The following is a 14,262-nucleotide window of genomic DNA, read 5'->3' as shown; positions in this document are numbered from 1 at the left end:
CCTCACCAAATTGCTGAGGGTGGCTTTGAACTTTCGATCCTGCTGCCTCTGCCTCCCTAGCTACTGGAATTATAGGCATATACTACTGTGCCCAGCTAGTTTTCAGATCTCTTGATCAAGATATTTCTATATTTTCTTTAGGCTTCAGGATACATTTTTTCTCTCTGTATGCATCCTACCCCTGCTCCTGTGTTACAACTATATGGGCTCTTGTGTACTACCCAGTGTTTGGAGGATATGAGGGTCCCACCCTCTGGTCTGTGCCCAAGGTCAAGTGGGTATGGTGGCTATTGTTCTATGGACCAAGTGGATCCAGAGTGCCTGCTGCCTACAAACTTCCAGGGACTTCCAGAAGATTCTGTAACAGAGTAGTGTGGGGTTAGAGACTACTCCTTGCTGGATGTTATAGTCTAGGGAGGAGTCCAGAGTTCACACATGCAGAAAAAGATCAATTGTTCCCAAATAGACAAGAAAACAGAGCATTCCAGAGAGGGTTTATTTTAGATGGTCAGCTAGCTTAGACAGCCTGAAAAGAGAGCTGTGCAAGACCCAAATAAAGGCCCAGAAAAATCAACACATTCCTCAATATTTTTCTATATCACTGTGATGCTACTCATTTAGGTCACCATCATCTCCCTCCTACCTCTCACCATAAGGAGCTCCTTCCTCTCCAGAGTATACTTTATTGATAGTAAATCTCTTAATTTTAGCATCTCTTATTATCTGGGTAATCTGAGAACTTCCCATATCATCAAGTCCCAGTTTCTTTTGTCTTGAAGTTCTTCTTCCCTCAATTTATCTCTTTCCTTTCATTTTGACATGATCAGCAAGAAGATACAAGACTGGATGGAGATGTAGCTCAGTGATAGAGTGCTTGCCTAGCAAGTGCAAGGCTCTGGGTTCAATTCCCCACACACAAAAATCTCAGATGAATAGCTAACTTCATCACCAGCAAGTTCTGCAAATTCTACAAATGCAATACACAATTCTACTGAGGATCCTTTTTCTCTCAGTTTCCCTGAACCTGCTCCTCATTTCTTCATCAGCCCTCATGGAAACTTTTTTTTTTTTTTTTTTTTTGGTACCAGGAATTGAATTCAGGGGCACTCAATCACTGAGCCATATCCCTAGCCTTTTTTGTATTTTATTTAGAGACAGAGTCTCACTGAGTTGCTTAGGGCCTTGCTAAGTTGCTGAGGCTGGCTTTGAATTCACAATCCTCCTGCCTCAGCCTCCCAAGTCACTAGGATTACAGGCTACTCCCACACCCAGCCAAATGCCCTTATTTCTACCAGCAGTCTTTTTAAGACCAGCCAAGTTTTTTCTATCAAGCTTCTCAAAATTCTTCCATCCTCTATTTAATGCCTGAATCCTCTATTTAATGCCTGAATCCAGTTACTTCTATACTTTTTAGGTATTTGTTACAGCAGATCCCTATTTCCAAATCTATATTCCTTTCCTACTACCATTGTAAAAAAAAAACACAACATACTTTGTGACTTAAACGTATCATACGTTATTTCTGGATGTCAGAGTCTAAGTCAATGTGTTAGCAGGGCTGCATTCCTCCCAGACAGAATCTCCCCTGCCTTTTCCAGCTTCTAGATGCCACCTGCTTTTCTTGGTTCATGGCCCCTTCCTCCATCTTCAAAGAAGCAGTGTAGCACTTTAAATCTTAACCCCTCCCTCCCCACACACATATCCCTCCAATGTCACATCTTTTCTGATTCTGACCTTCCTGCTTCCCTCTTGCAAAAACCCTCGTGATTATATTGAGCACACCCAGAAAATCAATGACAATCTCCTCATCTCAAGAACCATGACTTACTCACATCTGCAAAATCCCTCATGCATAGCAGTTCCATGGATTAGGCTCTGCACATCTTTGTGGGGGATTATTTAGCCAACTACACTTGACAACTACCTACCATGGGCCATGCATTGGATTACATATGGTTGCACAGTGGTTAAAAACTGGATATGCATCCTGCCCTCAAAAACACATGGTCTAGTGAAAGAGTCAGACATCAACCCCAAATTCACACAACTAAGGACAACCAATAAATAATTGAAATCTGAGGTAAGTACTCTGAAGGACTAGGAATCACAGGTGCCAACGGATCTCTGAGAAAGCATCCAATCTGAGGTTGGCAGGGTGGTCAGGAGTCACTAAATGAGGATTGGAAGAAGGCCTTCCAAGCAGAAACATCAGCAGTGCAAAGACCCTGAAGAAAATGATCTGGGGGCAAAAGGGATGTAGAACAATGACATGAAGATGAGGCTGCAAAGGTGAGAAGGACCAGATTCCTCAGGTACTTCTAGAACGTGTCAGGGACTTTTGAGTTTTAATCAAAAAATAATAGAAAGGGGTTGAGGACTTTAAAAAGTCATGCTAGTCTGTGGAAAACAGGGGCTGGGGATGAGAGTGAGCAAATGCGGATACACAAACCACCCAGCAAAAAAAAAAGATGGTTGCCTGATCTGGGCACAGAGTAGTTAAAATAGAACTGAGGAGATGTAAAACATATCTTGGATCAAAAGTAACCCACAGGGTTTGTGGTGCCTTGTTGTGACTTAGGTGTAGTGTATGGCCTCAAGTGTAAAATGCAACTGGGAAATGTAGGGAGTTAAAGGAAATAATAAATTAAAGGAAGTGAGATGCCAGGAAGGAGAATGGGTCACCTTGAAACACAGAAAAGAATGGAAGAGAGATTCAGGAGGCAAATGCTGAAGTAGTCTTGGGTGGAGGAAGGCTGAGCGACCAGGATGTCAATGGTGGTCATAAGGCAAAAAGAGCATGGACTGTGGCAGGAGTAGCAGTGAGGGCCAGGAGGCTTCTCAGGAGGAATGCAAGGTGGACACAGCACTGGCCAGGGCGACAGGAGGGCCAGAGAGAACGGGCAAACTCCACTGTGGAGGGAAAAGCAGGGACACTTAGGGAAGGTGGAGGGGAGTCTATTAATATTGGTTGCAAAGAGCATCACAGACAAATTTGAGTGGAAAGTTCTAGAGAAGAAAGTCAAGAGAGAAAACCAGAGCACTAACAGAAACTGAAGGTGATGGGGGAGTGTGAGGATAGCAAGGGATGGTGAATTTAATTGGTTGCTGGGCTGCCTGTGTTGAGTCTCGACCATGCATTTCATAGAGGAGGCTGGAACCCTGACCTCTCTGTGTTGACCACTGGGCTGGAAGGCACTCCAGTTTTTCCTCCTGTCTTTTATGGTAAGTGAAGGAGTAGTTGAGTCTGGGTCCAGGCATCTCAAGGAGGATGCAAGCACACTGGCTCTTACTTCCTTGTTCATCTGTTCTTTCACGGTTCTGCTCGAACATCCTGTTCCTATAGAGGCTTTCCTAACTTCTCTGACTAATCTTTTTCACACATGACTGTACCTTCCAGAGATTTCCATTCCAGCACCTGTTATATTTTACTGCGTTTGTTTTTCATATATTTCTCTTCCTGAATAGAGTGTTTCTCAAGAGTAAGAATGATCTTAAATTATTTCTGTTTCCTTACTACCTTAGTACAAAATCTGGTAGCTTTAGAGCAACATAAGGGTTTAATTAAACAAAACTTAAGAATGGTTTGCAGGTCATATTGAATCATAAACAGAAGAATGAAAGGAATTTATATACAATACAATAATTTACTATAAAGTTTGCTATACACATGAATTTAATTTACTTTCTTAATGATTTTCAGTTAGTTGTAATTAAATACATGGTAAGTACTGTCAAGCAACATGTCCTTGGTATACGTCATTTACCCGGTATTTCATATATTAGATATTAAACTCAGGGGCACTCTACCACTGAGCTACATCCCCCGTACTTCCTATTTTTTATTTTGAGATGGGGTCTCAATAGTTGCTTAGAGCCTGACTTTGAATTTGTGATCCTCCTGTCTCAGCCTCCTGAGCCACCGGGATTACAGATATGTGCCATCCTACCCAGCTTCAGATATTCTTAATAATAGTTCTTACTTCCACTACAAAGTATTTTCAAGTTTTAAAAATTTTAATGTTGAATATAATAAACTCACATGTATCCAAAATTAAACAGAAACATCCAACACAAAGGCTCATGGTGATTCTCCACTTTTCTATACATGACAAGTTCACTTGTTTTTCCCCCACCTCCTCTCACATACACTCTTTTCTACACCTGATGATTGTGGTGGTGACTGATCAATCTTTTGTTATTAGAAACAAAGCTGCAATAAATACTCTTGTTCATACATCACTTCACACATATGCAAGTAAATGCAGTGTGTTTCTAATTAAGCTAAGCTTTAAAAATGATGCTGAATCATTAAATCTACCTCAAACTATGCAGTTCTGCTCATGTAATTTCAAGTAATCCCTCAGTCCCAACTGTGAAGCGTTGTCGTTCAGCGTCAAGATAGACTGATGTGCTACTGCACATAATGTTAAGAGGAAGGAAGGTACCAGCTAGCCAGCAGATGTATTAATGTGCGAGAGGCCTACATTGAATGATTAAGAAACATAAACCTTGCTGACATCCTATATCTATATACTTACTGAAATACTACATCACTAGTAAAATATTTGCTCTAGTATTATTGAATTTTAAAGTGCCAGTTTGATTAATAATATCATGCTTTATAACCAACTAATGAAAGCATACATAGTATTATATATTTTAAAAATAAGCCTAAAGACTCATGGCCAAGCATAAATGATTGATCCATATAACAAAAAGACAAAGGAAATAAGTTAATCATCAGGAGGTTTAGAAAATGAATATAGCAGGTAATAGAATAGTTCACAGGGAATCTGAGAAGTCTTGTTTCTTGAGGTATTTACTTGGAATCAAACTAAAAGCTAGAAAAATAAACTTGAAAGAACAAATCCTTCTTTGGTAAAAGTAAAGGCCCCAAATGACCTCTTAGATATTTCTTTGGAAATTCTAGGATTCAATGAACACTGTTTCTAAGTGCCTCTTTTGTTGGATTTGTTTGTCAGTGTCTGCATTCATTAGTTTGTTTAAAAACCGCATTGTTTGCAACAAAGAAAAACATGTTAAACAGTATTGGAATTGATTAACACATGACTTTGTTGTATATTCTAAATCCATTCCAGGGTGGTTCCCTTTATAGATCGCCTAAATCCCAAAACAGCAGTGATTGACTAGATTGGCATTGCTAGGCATCACTGATGTTCATGGGTTCAATTCATACTGTTATGCAGCACCTGGCTTGAATGACTTTTCCCAGAATCATTTACCATCTTGTACACTTAAAATCTATTCACCACCTATATGCAGCATCACCTCTGACAGGCTGAAAAAAAAAACAACCAGAAAATAGTGGCTGTATGAGTCTGTCAATAAGCTCTAAGACATGTAAATACTGTTCTCTGTCTTTATAACCCTCTGTCAATGCTTGACTCCAGAGAAATCCAGATGTGAAAAATGTATGTGCTGTTCAAAGGCAAAGAATTATAAAAGGGAATCAAGCTGGATCTTGGGAATCTAAAAATAAGTACGTGATTTAATGCATATATTTAATATACCTTTGAAGTACCAAGTGTGGTGCTAGGTTCATACTCAAGTGGACAGATTGAAGCGTACAATCAGTATCTTTTCTGACTTCAAAACATAACTCTGCTCTTACCTTTTCACCTTCCACCCACATTTATTCCACCATAAAAGCCTGGTCATTGTTCTTAAAGTCTGTGAGGAGTGAGGGGCATTGTGAGCCATGCAGGTGGTGGGAAGACAGGTGGAGGGAATTAGAGACCAGTAAATGGCAACAAGAAAGCTCACTTCAAAGACCAACTCCTCAGTGATGCTGAGAGGAATACATGTAACGGAGAATTGTAGAAGTAAACATCAGAAAGAGTCTCAGGCGCAAAACTAAATTCAGTAGACAATAGGGAAGTCAAACATACTGTGCTGGTCAGTGACATTGCAAAATAGCACTTTAGGAAAATTAAGCTTGAGATCAGTTTACAGAACAATTCAAGTAAAAAGTCATCACAGGCCGCATGGTGATGCATGCCTGTAATCCCAGCAGCTTGGGAGGCTGAGACAGGAGGATAGAGAGTTCAAAGCCAGCCTCAGCAATGGTGAGGCGCTAAACAACATAGTGAGACCTCTCTCTAGTAAAATACAAAATTGGGCTGGGGATGTGGCTCAGTGGTTGAATGTTCCTGAGTTCCAACCCTGGTATAGATCCCCCTCCCCCCACAAAAAAAGTCATCTCAACATAAACCAGTACACTGGCAATAAGAAAGATCCAGAGAAGGTAGATCCAGAGAAGGTAGGCACCACAGCCTACCTTCTAGACTATGAGAGATAAGAGAATAAGGAAGAAGTAAAAGATGGCTGAACTTACTATTGCTACACTCAGGTGTGGCTGAGGGGTGATCACCTGGTAGCATTATGGCCATCTATGTCTGCCCCTTTGACTTGCACTACAGGTAAGGGGAGTTATCTAAACAGGAAGGCTGGGAACCCCAAACTACTACACTCCAGTAAGAAATTGCTTCTTAACTCTGTCTAACAAAACACATAAACTCACTTCAAAACTAGATTAAGGTCAAAGAAATGTGGGTACAGATTCTGAGAATCCAGTTTTACTCTATAATTATGGACCTTACATCTTTATGAGAAAAAAACATGAAGCTGATGACTCGTGTGCTGTAAAAACCAAACTACGGTTGCCTTCTCTTTAGAATAAAGGATTTAGTCCAATGCTTTGACTTTTTCAACTTTCAGCACCAGTGTAGAGTTCTTGTTTATGAATTGTTGTATCTCTCCTAATTGCAGAGGCCAGAACTGGTAGCTCTCCACAACTGTGAATAATTAGATCAGTTCAATATTTTCCATAACTCTTCCATGCTTGATGGACCCGAGTTTCCTGGTTTTAATAACAGATGTTTTAGGTATAAAATTTTGTGCTTGTATGTGTTTGCTCATTTTGCTGGAAAGATTGACCATACTCTCAAAAGATTTGCCAAGTTGTATGAAACCCAAGAAAGGCTAGAACCACAGAAGGATAGACAGCACCCTGCAGAGCACTGGAGGGCACCCTGGATATTCAGACATGGCTCGGAGTATCTAGTTTCCCATCATGCTCTGCCATTTGTGCTCTTAAGTAATTGTGGTAACCTTCCTGATCTTTAATTTTTTCATCTGGAAAACAAGGTTAATAATTTCTGCAATGATTTCCTCATATGAATGTTTTGAGGTTAGAATTCCATGTTAAGTAGTTTGATGGTATTTAAGAAATTATAAAGCATTGCTTTCTTTGTTAAGCAAAGGAGTCCTTCCTCAAGCCTGAGTGACCTTCCTCTATAAGTACCAGCACAAAACCTTGTAAGGAGAAAACATTCACTAACACTAAAAACCAGGGGATCCTTGAGTAATATATCGTGCCTCCTTAAGCGAAAATTGCAGGTCTATTTTAACTCTGCCTTCTATCTTTAAAGTTCACAGATACATTTATTATGATTTCAAATTCCTGAACTAACATCCAGTACTAAAATCAAAACACTATAACATTGTATCTCAATCAGTTAAAAATGAGATGAAATGCACTTAGCAAAGTCACCCTTCTATGGAGTGGTGGAATGTTAAAACTTCCCTGTGTTCCTCCCGTGCAAAGCTACCGTTGGCCTCATTCCAAGTGCATCTCAGCCCTATCTCTTTGTCAGTCAAGCATAAGACAGCTGTGGCATGCTTGGTCTAGAACATCGCAACAGGTGTTCTCCTTCTGTCTAGACTTATAAGGAGTTAGAATCTGAACTCTAACCCTATGCCTGAAACTTCTTAATACTTTCTGAGTAGATAACCATCTATAGTCAAAATAGCAAAAGCATATCTTTACATGATAGGCTATAAATGCAACTGATAAAATATTTAGACCTACACTTCAAAATGAAGAACTAACAAATAAATTTAGCTCATTTCAGATAGATTATAGGACAATTTTTAATGACACTAAGCTGAGTTTTACAAGAATTTCACAATTCTTCAATTTCAAAGCACCATATGGCTTTTTTAGTTCAAATTATTGCTATCAAAATGTCATTTCCTCTTCTTCTTTTTTTTTAACTTGTCTTCTTTTCTTTCATTCTTCTTGACCATTCTGTATTTTTGGAATCTTTTTTCTTTAAGATTTTTTTTCTTTCCTATTAATTGGTGAATACAAAAAAAAAAAAATGTTTTGGAAAAAAAATGTAGTGGCATATATGGTAATAGAAAAATGTTTGTGTGATATTCTTTGCTGTTATTAATAAGGTGATCTAATTTCTAAGTAACTTTAAGGATAAAGTATGCAATTTCTAGAGATAATATAATTTAGCTTTGTGGATTTAAGAGAACTAATTATATGCAGTAGATAAAATTAGTACTTGAACCTTGGTGTTATAGAAGACTGCTTCTGCTTTGATTTTACATTCACCATTGACATTGTGAATCACTGACCAGGTGTTACAATGAAAATGACTGAAAACATTTGCTAAGTTATGTTTCCGATCCAAAGTGTCCCAAGTGCTTAATCCAAAGTATCCCAAGCGCTTAATTTTGAAACATTTTAAAATCTGAACTGCACCTCACATTTATGACTCAGTTGATTTACAGAGAATCAATTTCAGTGGCTGTGGTTGAATGGACACTGGCATGCTTTACCAAATGGCTACAGAGGATCAGTAAAGCTCAGCAGCAGGAACATTTGTTAAGTGAAATGTTTAGAGCATTTGGACAGCTGTTCAGGGTATAAGTTACACACAAAGGGGGCACATATTTACAACTGTCAAATGAACAGATCAGCTACCATTTCCTCCCATGCTCAAAAAGAATAAGAGAATTATATAGAAAGTAGAAGACTGCTGAACAATGATGTCTACCACAGAAGGTCTCAGATTCTCACCCTCTTCAGCATAGGCTGAACATTCCAATGGATTCCCTGGGGTCGTATCTGTTATTGAAAACAACTGTAGTTACCAAGCCTAAAGAGAAATAGAGAAAGATCTGCATCTTTCTATACCAATTAAGAAAAGTGCATTTAAAGAAGCCCACAACCTGAAATCCCCAAATAGATAACAAACCTAAACAACTTCAGATGATTACAGTTTAGAATTAAATATTCATTTATGTACAGAAATAATTTACTTATAAGCTCAACTCTCTGGGGTTAATAATACTACCATTAGCTTTCCAGCCACTCACTTCCCTACTTTTATTTATAGATGTGACAAATGAGAAACAAAATCTGTAATTATGGAAAATTGGGAGAGTCATGGCGCTGTAGAAAACCATCACTTAGTTCTTAGCACACACATCTGTTAGGGTCAAATGAAGTTTTAAAATTCCTTTAAAAAGATTTTCAAATCATTTCAAATAATTAGACCTTCTCAGGTTCTAATGAACTGATGAGCATGATAATTTCTTGCATTCACATGAAAAATCTTTAAAATTCGCCTTTGTTTCTACAGTTCTAAAATCAGATGAAGTTACTCATTATTAAAACTCACCAGATGAAATGTTGGCTGAGATTACATTTTTGTCTGCTCCCCGACACCCACTCTCACAATTTTCCTATCCTCCCCAGATTCCATCCTTTTGTTAGGCCTGCTTAACTAGCTTTGCAGCTCTGAGCCCTGCCTCAGGGGCCACATGGAAATGTAAAGATCTCTGCCCAGCAGGCCTCCAACCAACCCCCCAACACACAGGGACAGCACTGCATCAAAAGATTAAGATTCCCCCTTCTCTCTGTTAACCATACTTATCACTCACCCCTACCCCAACCCGCGACTTCCCTGTCTCCATCCATTTCAGATATGGGTATCTCTTACATCTCCACTTTCATTCCTTAAATCATAAAATTTTTATACACATTATTCAACTTATATGCTATGTTTCTTATTCAGTTGCTTATTCTGTATGTGCTCCTCATCTTAAAATACAAGCTCCCAAACTTCATGGCTGGAGAATTTGCTGAGGTCAATCAATCATGGTGCTGTGCACAAACATTTTTTAAAAACACAGACTATCATAGCCATGTATAAGTAAGAAATAACTAGAAAAGTTCTTAAAAATATTTTTATTAACACATATTAATGGGCTCATGAAAGTTCCATGCATGCATACAGCATGCACTGATTGAACCCAACTTCTCTTTTCTACCTCCTCCCTGCCATCTTTCCCAACCTCTAGTAATCAATAGTAAGTAGAAAGATCTTGAAATAATAAAACAAAGGAACCTCATGTATTCCTTAGATCATACTAGAATAAAACTAATTCTTTCCTAATCTTAGCAAACATCAGGAAACAGATGAGACTATTTGAAGATACCTTCTAGTTTCCCATGTTACAAAAGTGCCTTGTAAAAGGGATAAGGGCTTTTAGATTCATGTTAAAGGATCCAGAAACAAATACATAACCAACTACAGCTTCACTCAGAACAGGGAAATGCTGGAAAAGCAAGACTGAATCTCAAAAACTTCTCCTTTTATCACTAAAGCGATACTGAATCCGAGTTGTTTTTTCTGCTAAACTTAAGCAGACATGAGCAAGCCACAAACAGCATATGTATAGGAAAATAAGAATGCTAGACTTTTCACTGAGGTTCATTTCCATAATCCTTTTAATACAACACTTAGTAGAGTTTCCACTTGTTTACTGCTCAGTTGTGGTGGGAATTGTTATCTGATGAAAAAAGCACCATTTGTCTATGACTTCTTCTGAATGAAATGCACTTCATCTCCCTGCTTCGAAAATGAAACGTGGCTTATTTCTTCCAAGAATTCTGGTTGCATTAAAGGAATTTCTCAATTTTAAGATGCTAGATGGCAGCACTACTTGCCCGGACTTCGTTTTCCTTTGAAAAACCAGCTGCTTTTTTTGGTGTTCACCTTATTGCAGCTTTTCCAGTCTGTGAGTCCAGGAAACAGAACATTTAGCTGTGTACATCTCTACACTGAAAACTTCAGAAGTAATTAAGGCTAGGCTAATTATCTTAGATTAGCATAAGAATACAAGCCATTAGGGTGCTCAATCCTTTAATAAATGTACCTTAGGCTTATATGATTTGAAACACATAGAAGCTGCCACAGGAAACATTTTTAAAAGAGTCTTCTGCATTTAGCACCTAAGCCAGAGGGTTTTTCCTCCCACAACTTTCTCTTTCATTACACACACCCAACAGAAAAGCCCGTTTGCAGCCAGGGACACCCCCTCTAAACACCCTCTTCAAATCCCCCATCCCCAGCACATCTTAAAAATTTAAGAACAGTTTCCTCTTTCTTTCCAAACTTCGAAACAAGCAGAAGAGGGAGCTGCGAGAAGAAAGAGCTCTGAGCCGCCTGGTATCCCGGTTCACAAATGCAGCTTTGAAAAAGCCCCAAAAAGGCACGTCTTGCAAGCGGAGGTTAAAAAGTCTAAGCAGAATGGAAGGTCCCAACAAACTGTGACTGACAAAAAAAGATAACACAAAGTCCTTCTTTCCTCCCTCTTCTGTCAACAGTGTCCTTTGAAAAATCGATGGATGGTTCGATTCTTAGGACACATTTTTGTCAAATACAGACAAAATCAGGAGTCGTTACCTTCATTGTTCTGTTGGCTGTGAGCGTAGCTCGAGTTGGGCGGAGGGTGAATCCCACGTGTCCTAGCCCCTGGCTGCGTGGTCCAGGTGGGCGACTGCACCGAGCCGTCCGGCTGCTTGCGCGACTAGGGAAGCGTCTGGGGCGGCGGCGGTCACACGTGGCGGGCGGGATGGCAGACTGGCCTGGCGGCAGCGGAGATGGAGCCCTCCAGCCCTCTCTGCGCTGATTGCATCAGCAGGAAGACTGTTTCCCCCAGACCGCCCCCAGATGGTGGAGTCTCTCCCAGCACCAAGGTCCTAGCCGGCGCCCTGCCCAGAGCCAGCTCAAGGCTCACTCTCTCACCAGGATCCCATCACTTAGAAGTGAGGCGAGTGAGTGTGTATGCGAGTGTGGAGATGGGCACCTCAGAAAGAAAGAGGAGAGAAACCGATCAGAGATCGAATTTAATTGCCATTCCCTCCATCACCCCCTTAGAGCCTCTAAACCTCTGCCCACCTAATTTCTTACTTTCCCCAAAGAAACTATCGTGCATGTTGATATGGTCACAGCACCCCCCTGCTCAAAATTACACAGTGATAAGCCGCTGTGTAAAGCAAAAAGTTTTAAATGTATTCTGAATAGTAAAGAGCATGTGCCTTGTTTTTTAAGTTTGCCAATGTCTTTCCCCCACCTCCTACTCCAGTCCCCAGCTCTACCCTCAGATAAAACCATTTTTGCCAGTTCCTTCTGTACCTAGGAAACAATTTTTAAATCCTGTTATTTATACACAGTTTTTTGTTTTTTTCTGATATGAAAGTGCCTGCCAGTCCAGGCCATCCCCCTAAGTTCTTGCCCAACCTGGACGCGAAAGCTCCCCAAAAGCTGCTTTTCTGTGTCCCCGCCTGTGGCCAGGCTCCCTGATTTTTGCTTAAGGGCCCTTTGCAGTTGCCTCCAACTTCCTCTCTGTCAATTGGCAAGTTCCCACTTTTATAAATCTGAACTGAAGTCTTTGAAGCTGTTGCTAACTCCCTCAAACAGAATTGGGCTCTTTGTATATGCACTACATTTTGTTCCATTTTTTCTTTCTTTCATTCTTTGTTTTGCAATGCTGGAGATGAAACCCAGAGAAATTGTGCCTGTGAGGCAAGAGTTCTACCACTGACCTACATCCTCAGCCCCAAACCCATGTTCTTCATACTGCTTCAATTATTTGTTTGCAGAGATGTTATTTCAGTAGATCATGAGGTTTTTCTTTTCTTTTCTTCTTCTTTTTTTTTGGTACTAAGAGTTGAACCCAGAGACATTTAACCACTGAGCCATGTCCCCAGCCCTTTTTATATTTTATTTTTAGACAGAGTCTCACTAAGTTACTTAGGGCCTCCTTAAGTTGCTGAAGCTGGCTTTGAACTCATGATCCTCCTCCCTCAGCCTCCTGAGTTGCTGTGATTATAGGCATGTGCCACTGCACCCAACTAATCATGAAATTCTTAAGAGCAGGTCCTGTGTGGTGGTCATCTTCCACGCCTTAGAAACACATGAATGTTGAATACAAATGTATGGGTGCATAACAACTGCTGGTTAGATAAATGAATGATTGCATTATGTATTTGAAAAATATATTAAGTTATTTCTATGTGCCAGACACTCTGCAATCTGTTAGGGACAGAGTGGTATACAACAACAACAACAAAAATTCTTACCCTCAAGGAACTTATAGCATGGGAAATAGAAAATAAACTTTAAATCAGGTAGCAAAATGTACATCAACTAATGAGTAGATTTTTTTTAAAAAAAAAAAAGTGTGGTATATGTTATTATTTAGATATGAGGTATACCCCAAAAGCTCCTATGTGAGACAATGCAATAAAGTTTAGAGGTGAGTCAGGTATGGTGATGCAGGCCTATAATCCCAGTGACTACAGGGAGTATTGCAAGTTCAAAAGCAGCCTAAGGCAGGAGGATTGCAAGTTCAAAAGCAGCCTCAGCAATTTAGGGAGGCCCTAAGCAACTTGGCAAGACCCTGTCTCAAAATAAAAAATAAAATGGGCTGGGGATGTGGCTCAGTGGCTAAATGCACGTTTTGTACCAATTCCTGGAAGAAGAAGAGGAGGAGGAGGAGGAGGAGACCACCACTTAGAGGTGAAATGATTGGACTATAAGAGCCTTAACCTAATCAGTGCATTAATCCACTTAAATATATTAACTTGGTGGTAACTGCAGGCAGGCAGGTAGGGTGTGGCCAAAGCGGGTAGGTCTCTGGGGGCATGCTGTTGGGATTTATATTTTTGTCCCTAGTGAGCTAAATTCTCTCTCTGCCTCCTGGCGACCATGTTCTGAGCTGCTTTCCTCTACCTCACTCTTCCACTGTAATGTTCTCCTTTACCTAGGGTCATCTATGGACTGAGACCTCTGCAACTGTGAGCCCCAAATAAACTTTTCTTCTTCTATGTTGTATTTATCTGAACTTTGATCACAAAAGACAAAAAAGCTGACTAAAACAGTGTTCTTCACATGATGGAATATTATGTCACAATAAAGAGAAATGAAGGAGGCAGAGTGGTACTCACCTGTAATCTTGTATACTCAGAAGGCTGAGGTGGAAGGATCACTTGAGTCCAGGAGTTTGAGGCCAGCTGGGATCATAATGAGACTCTATCCCATAAAAATGAAGCAAAAACAACAACAACAAAACCACATGTGTGTTATTCCTGTAAGA

The 14,262-nt window shown here is 39.9% G+C and overlaps 1 protein-coding gene across 1 annotated transcript in view; it reads right to left on the bottom strand.

Moving 5' to 3' along the window:
• The window catches only part of Bcat1 (branched chain amino acid transaminase 1), a 101,490-nt gene extending 89,769 nt beyond the window's left edge, over positions 1-11,721 (bottom strand). Inside the window, exon 1 of the mRNA XM_027934193.2 lies at positions 11,568-11,721. Coding sequence (XP_027789994.1) covers positions 11,568-11,573 — 6 coding nt within the window. The 5' untranslated portion in view covers positions 11,574-11,721. The remainder of the gene's footprint in view (positions 1-11,567) is intronic.
• Between the last annotated feature and the right edge of the window lie 2,541 nt (positions 11,722-14,262).

This window comes from Marmota flaviventris, chromosome 3 (assembly GCF_047511675.1).
Source record: "Marmota flaviventris isolate mMarFla1 chromosome 3, mMarFla1.hap1, whole genome shotgun sequence".
Classification (NCBI taxonomy): domain Eukaryota; kingdom Metazoa; phylum Chordata; class Mammalia; order Rodentia; family Sciuridae; genus Marmota; species Marmota flaviventris.
This window is presented reverse-complemented; position numbering and strand designations above follow the sequence as displayed.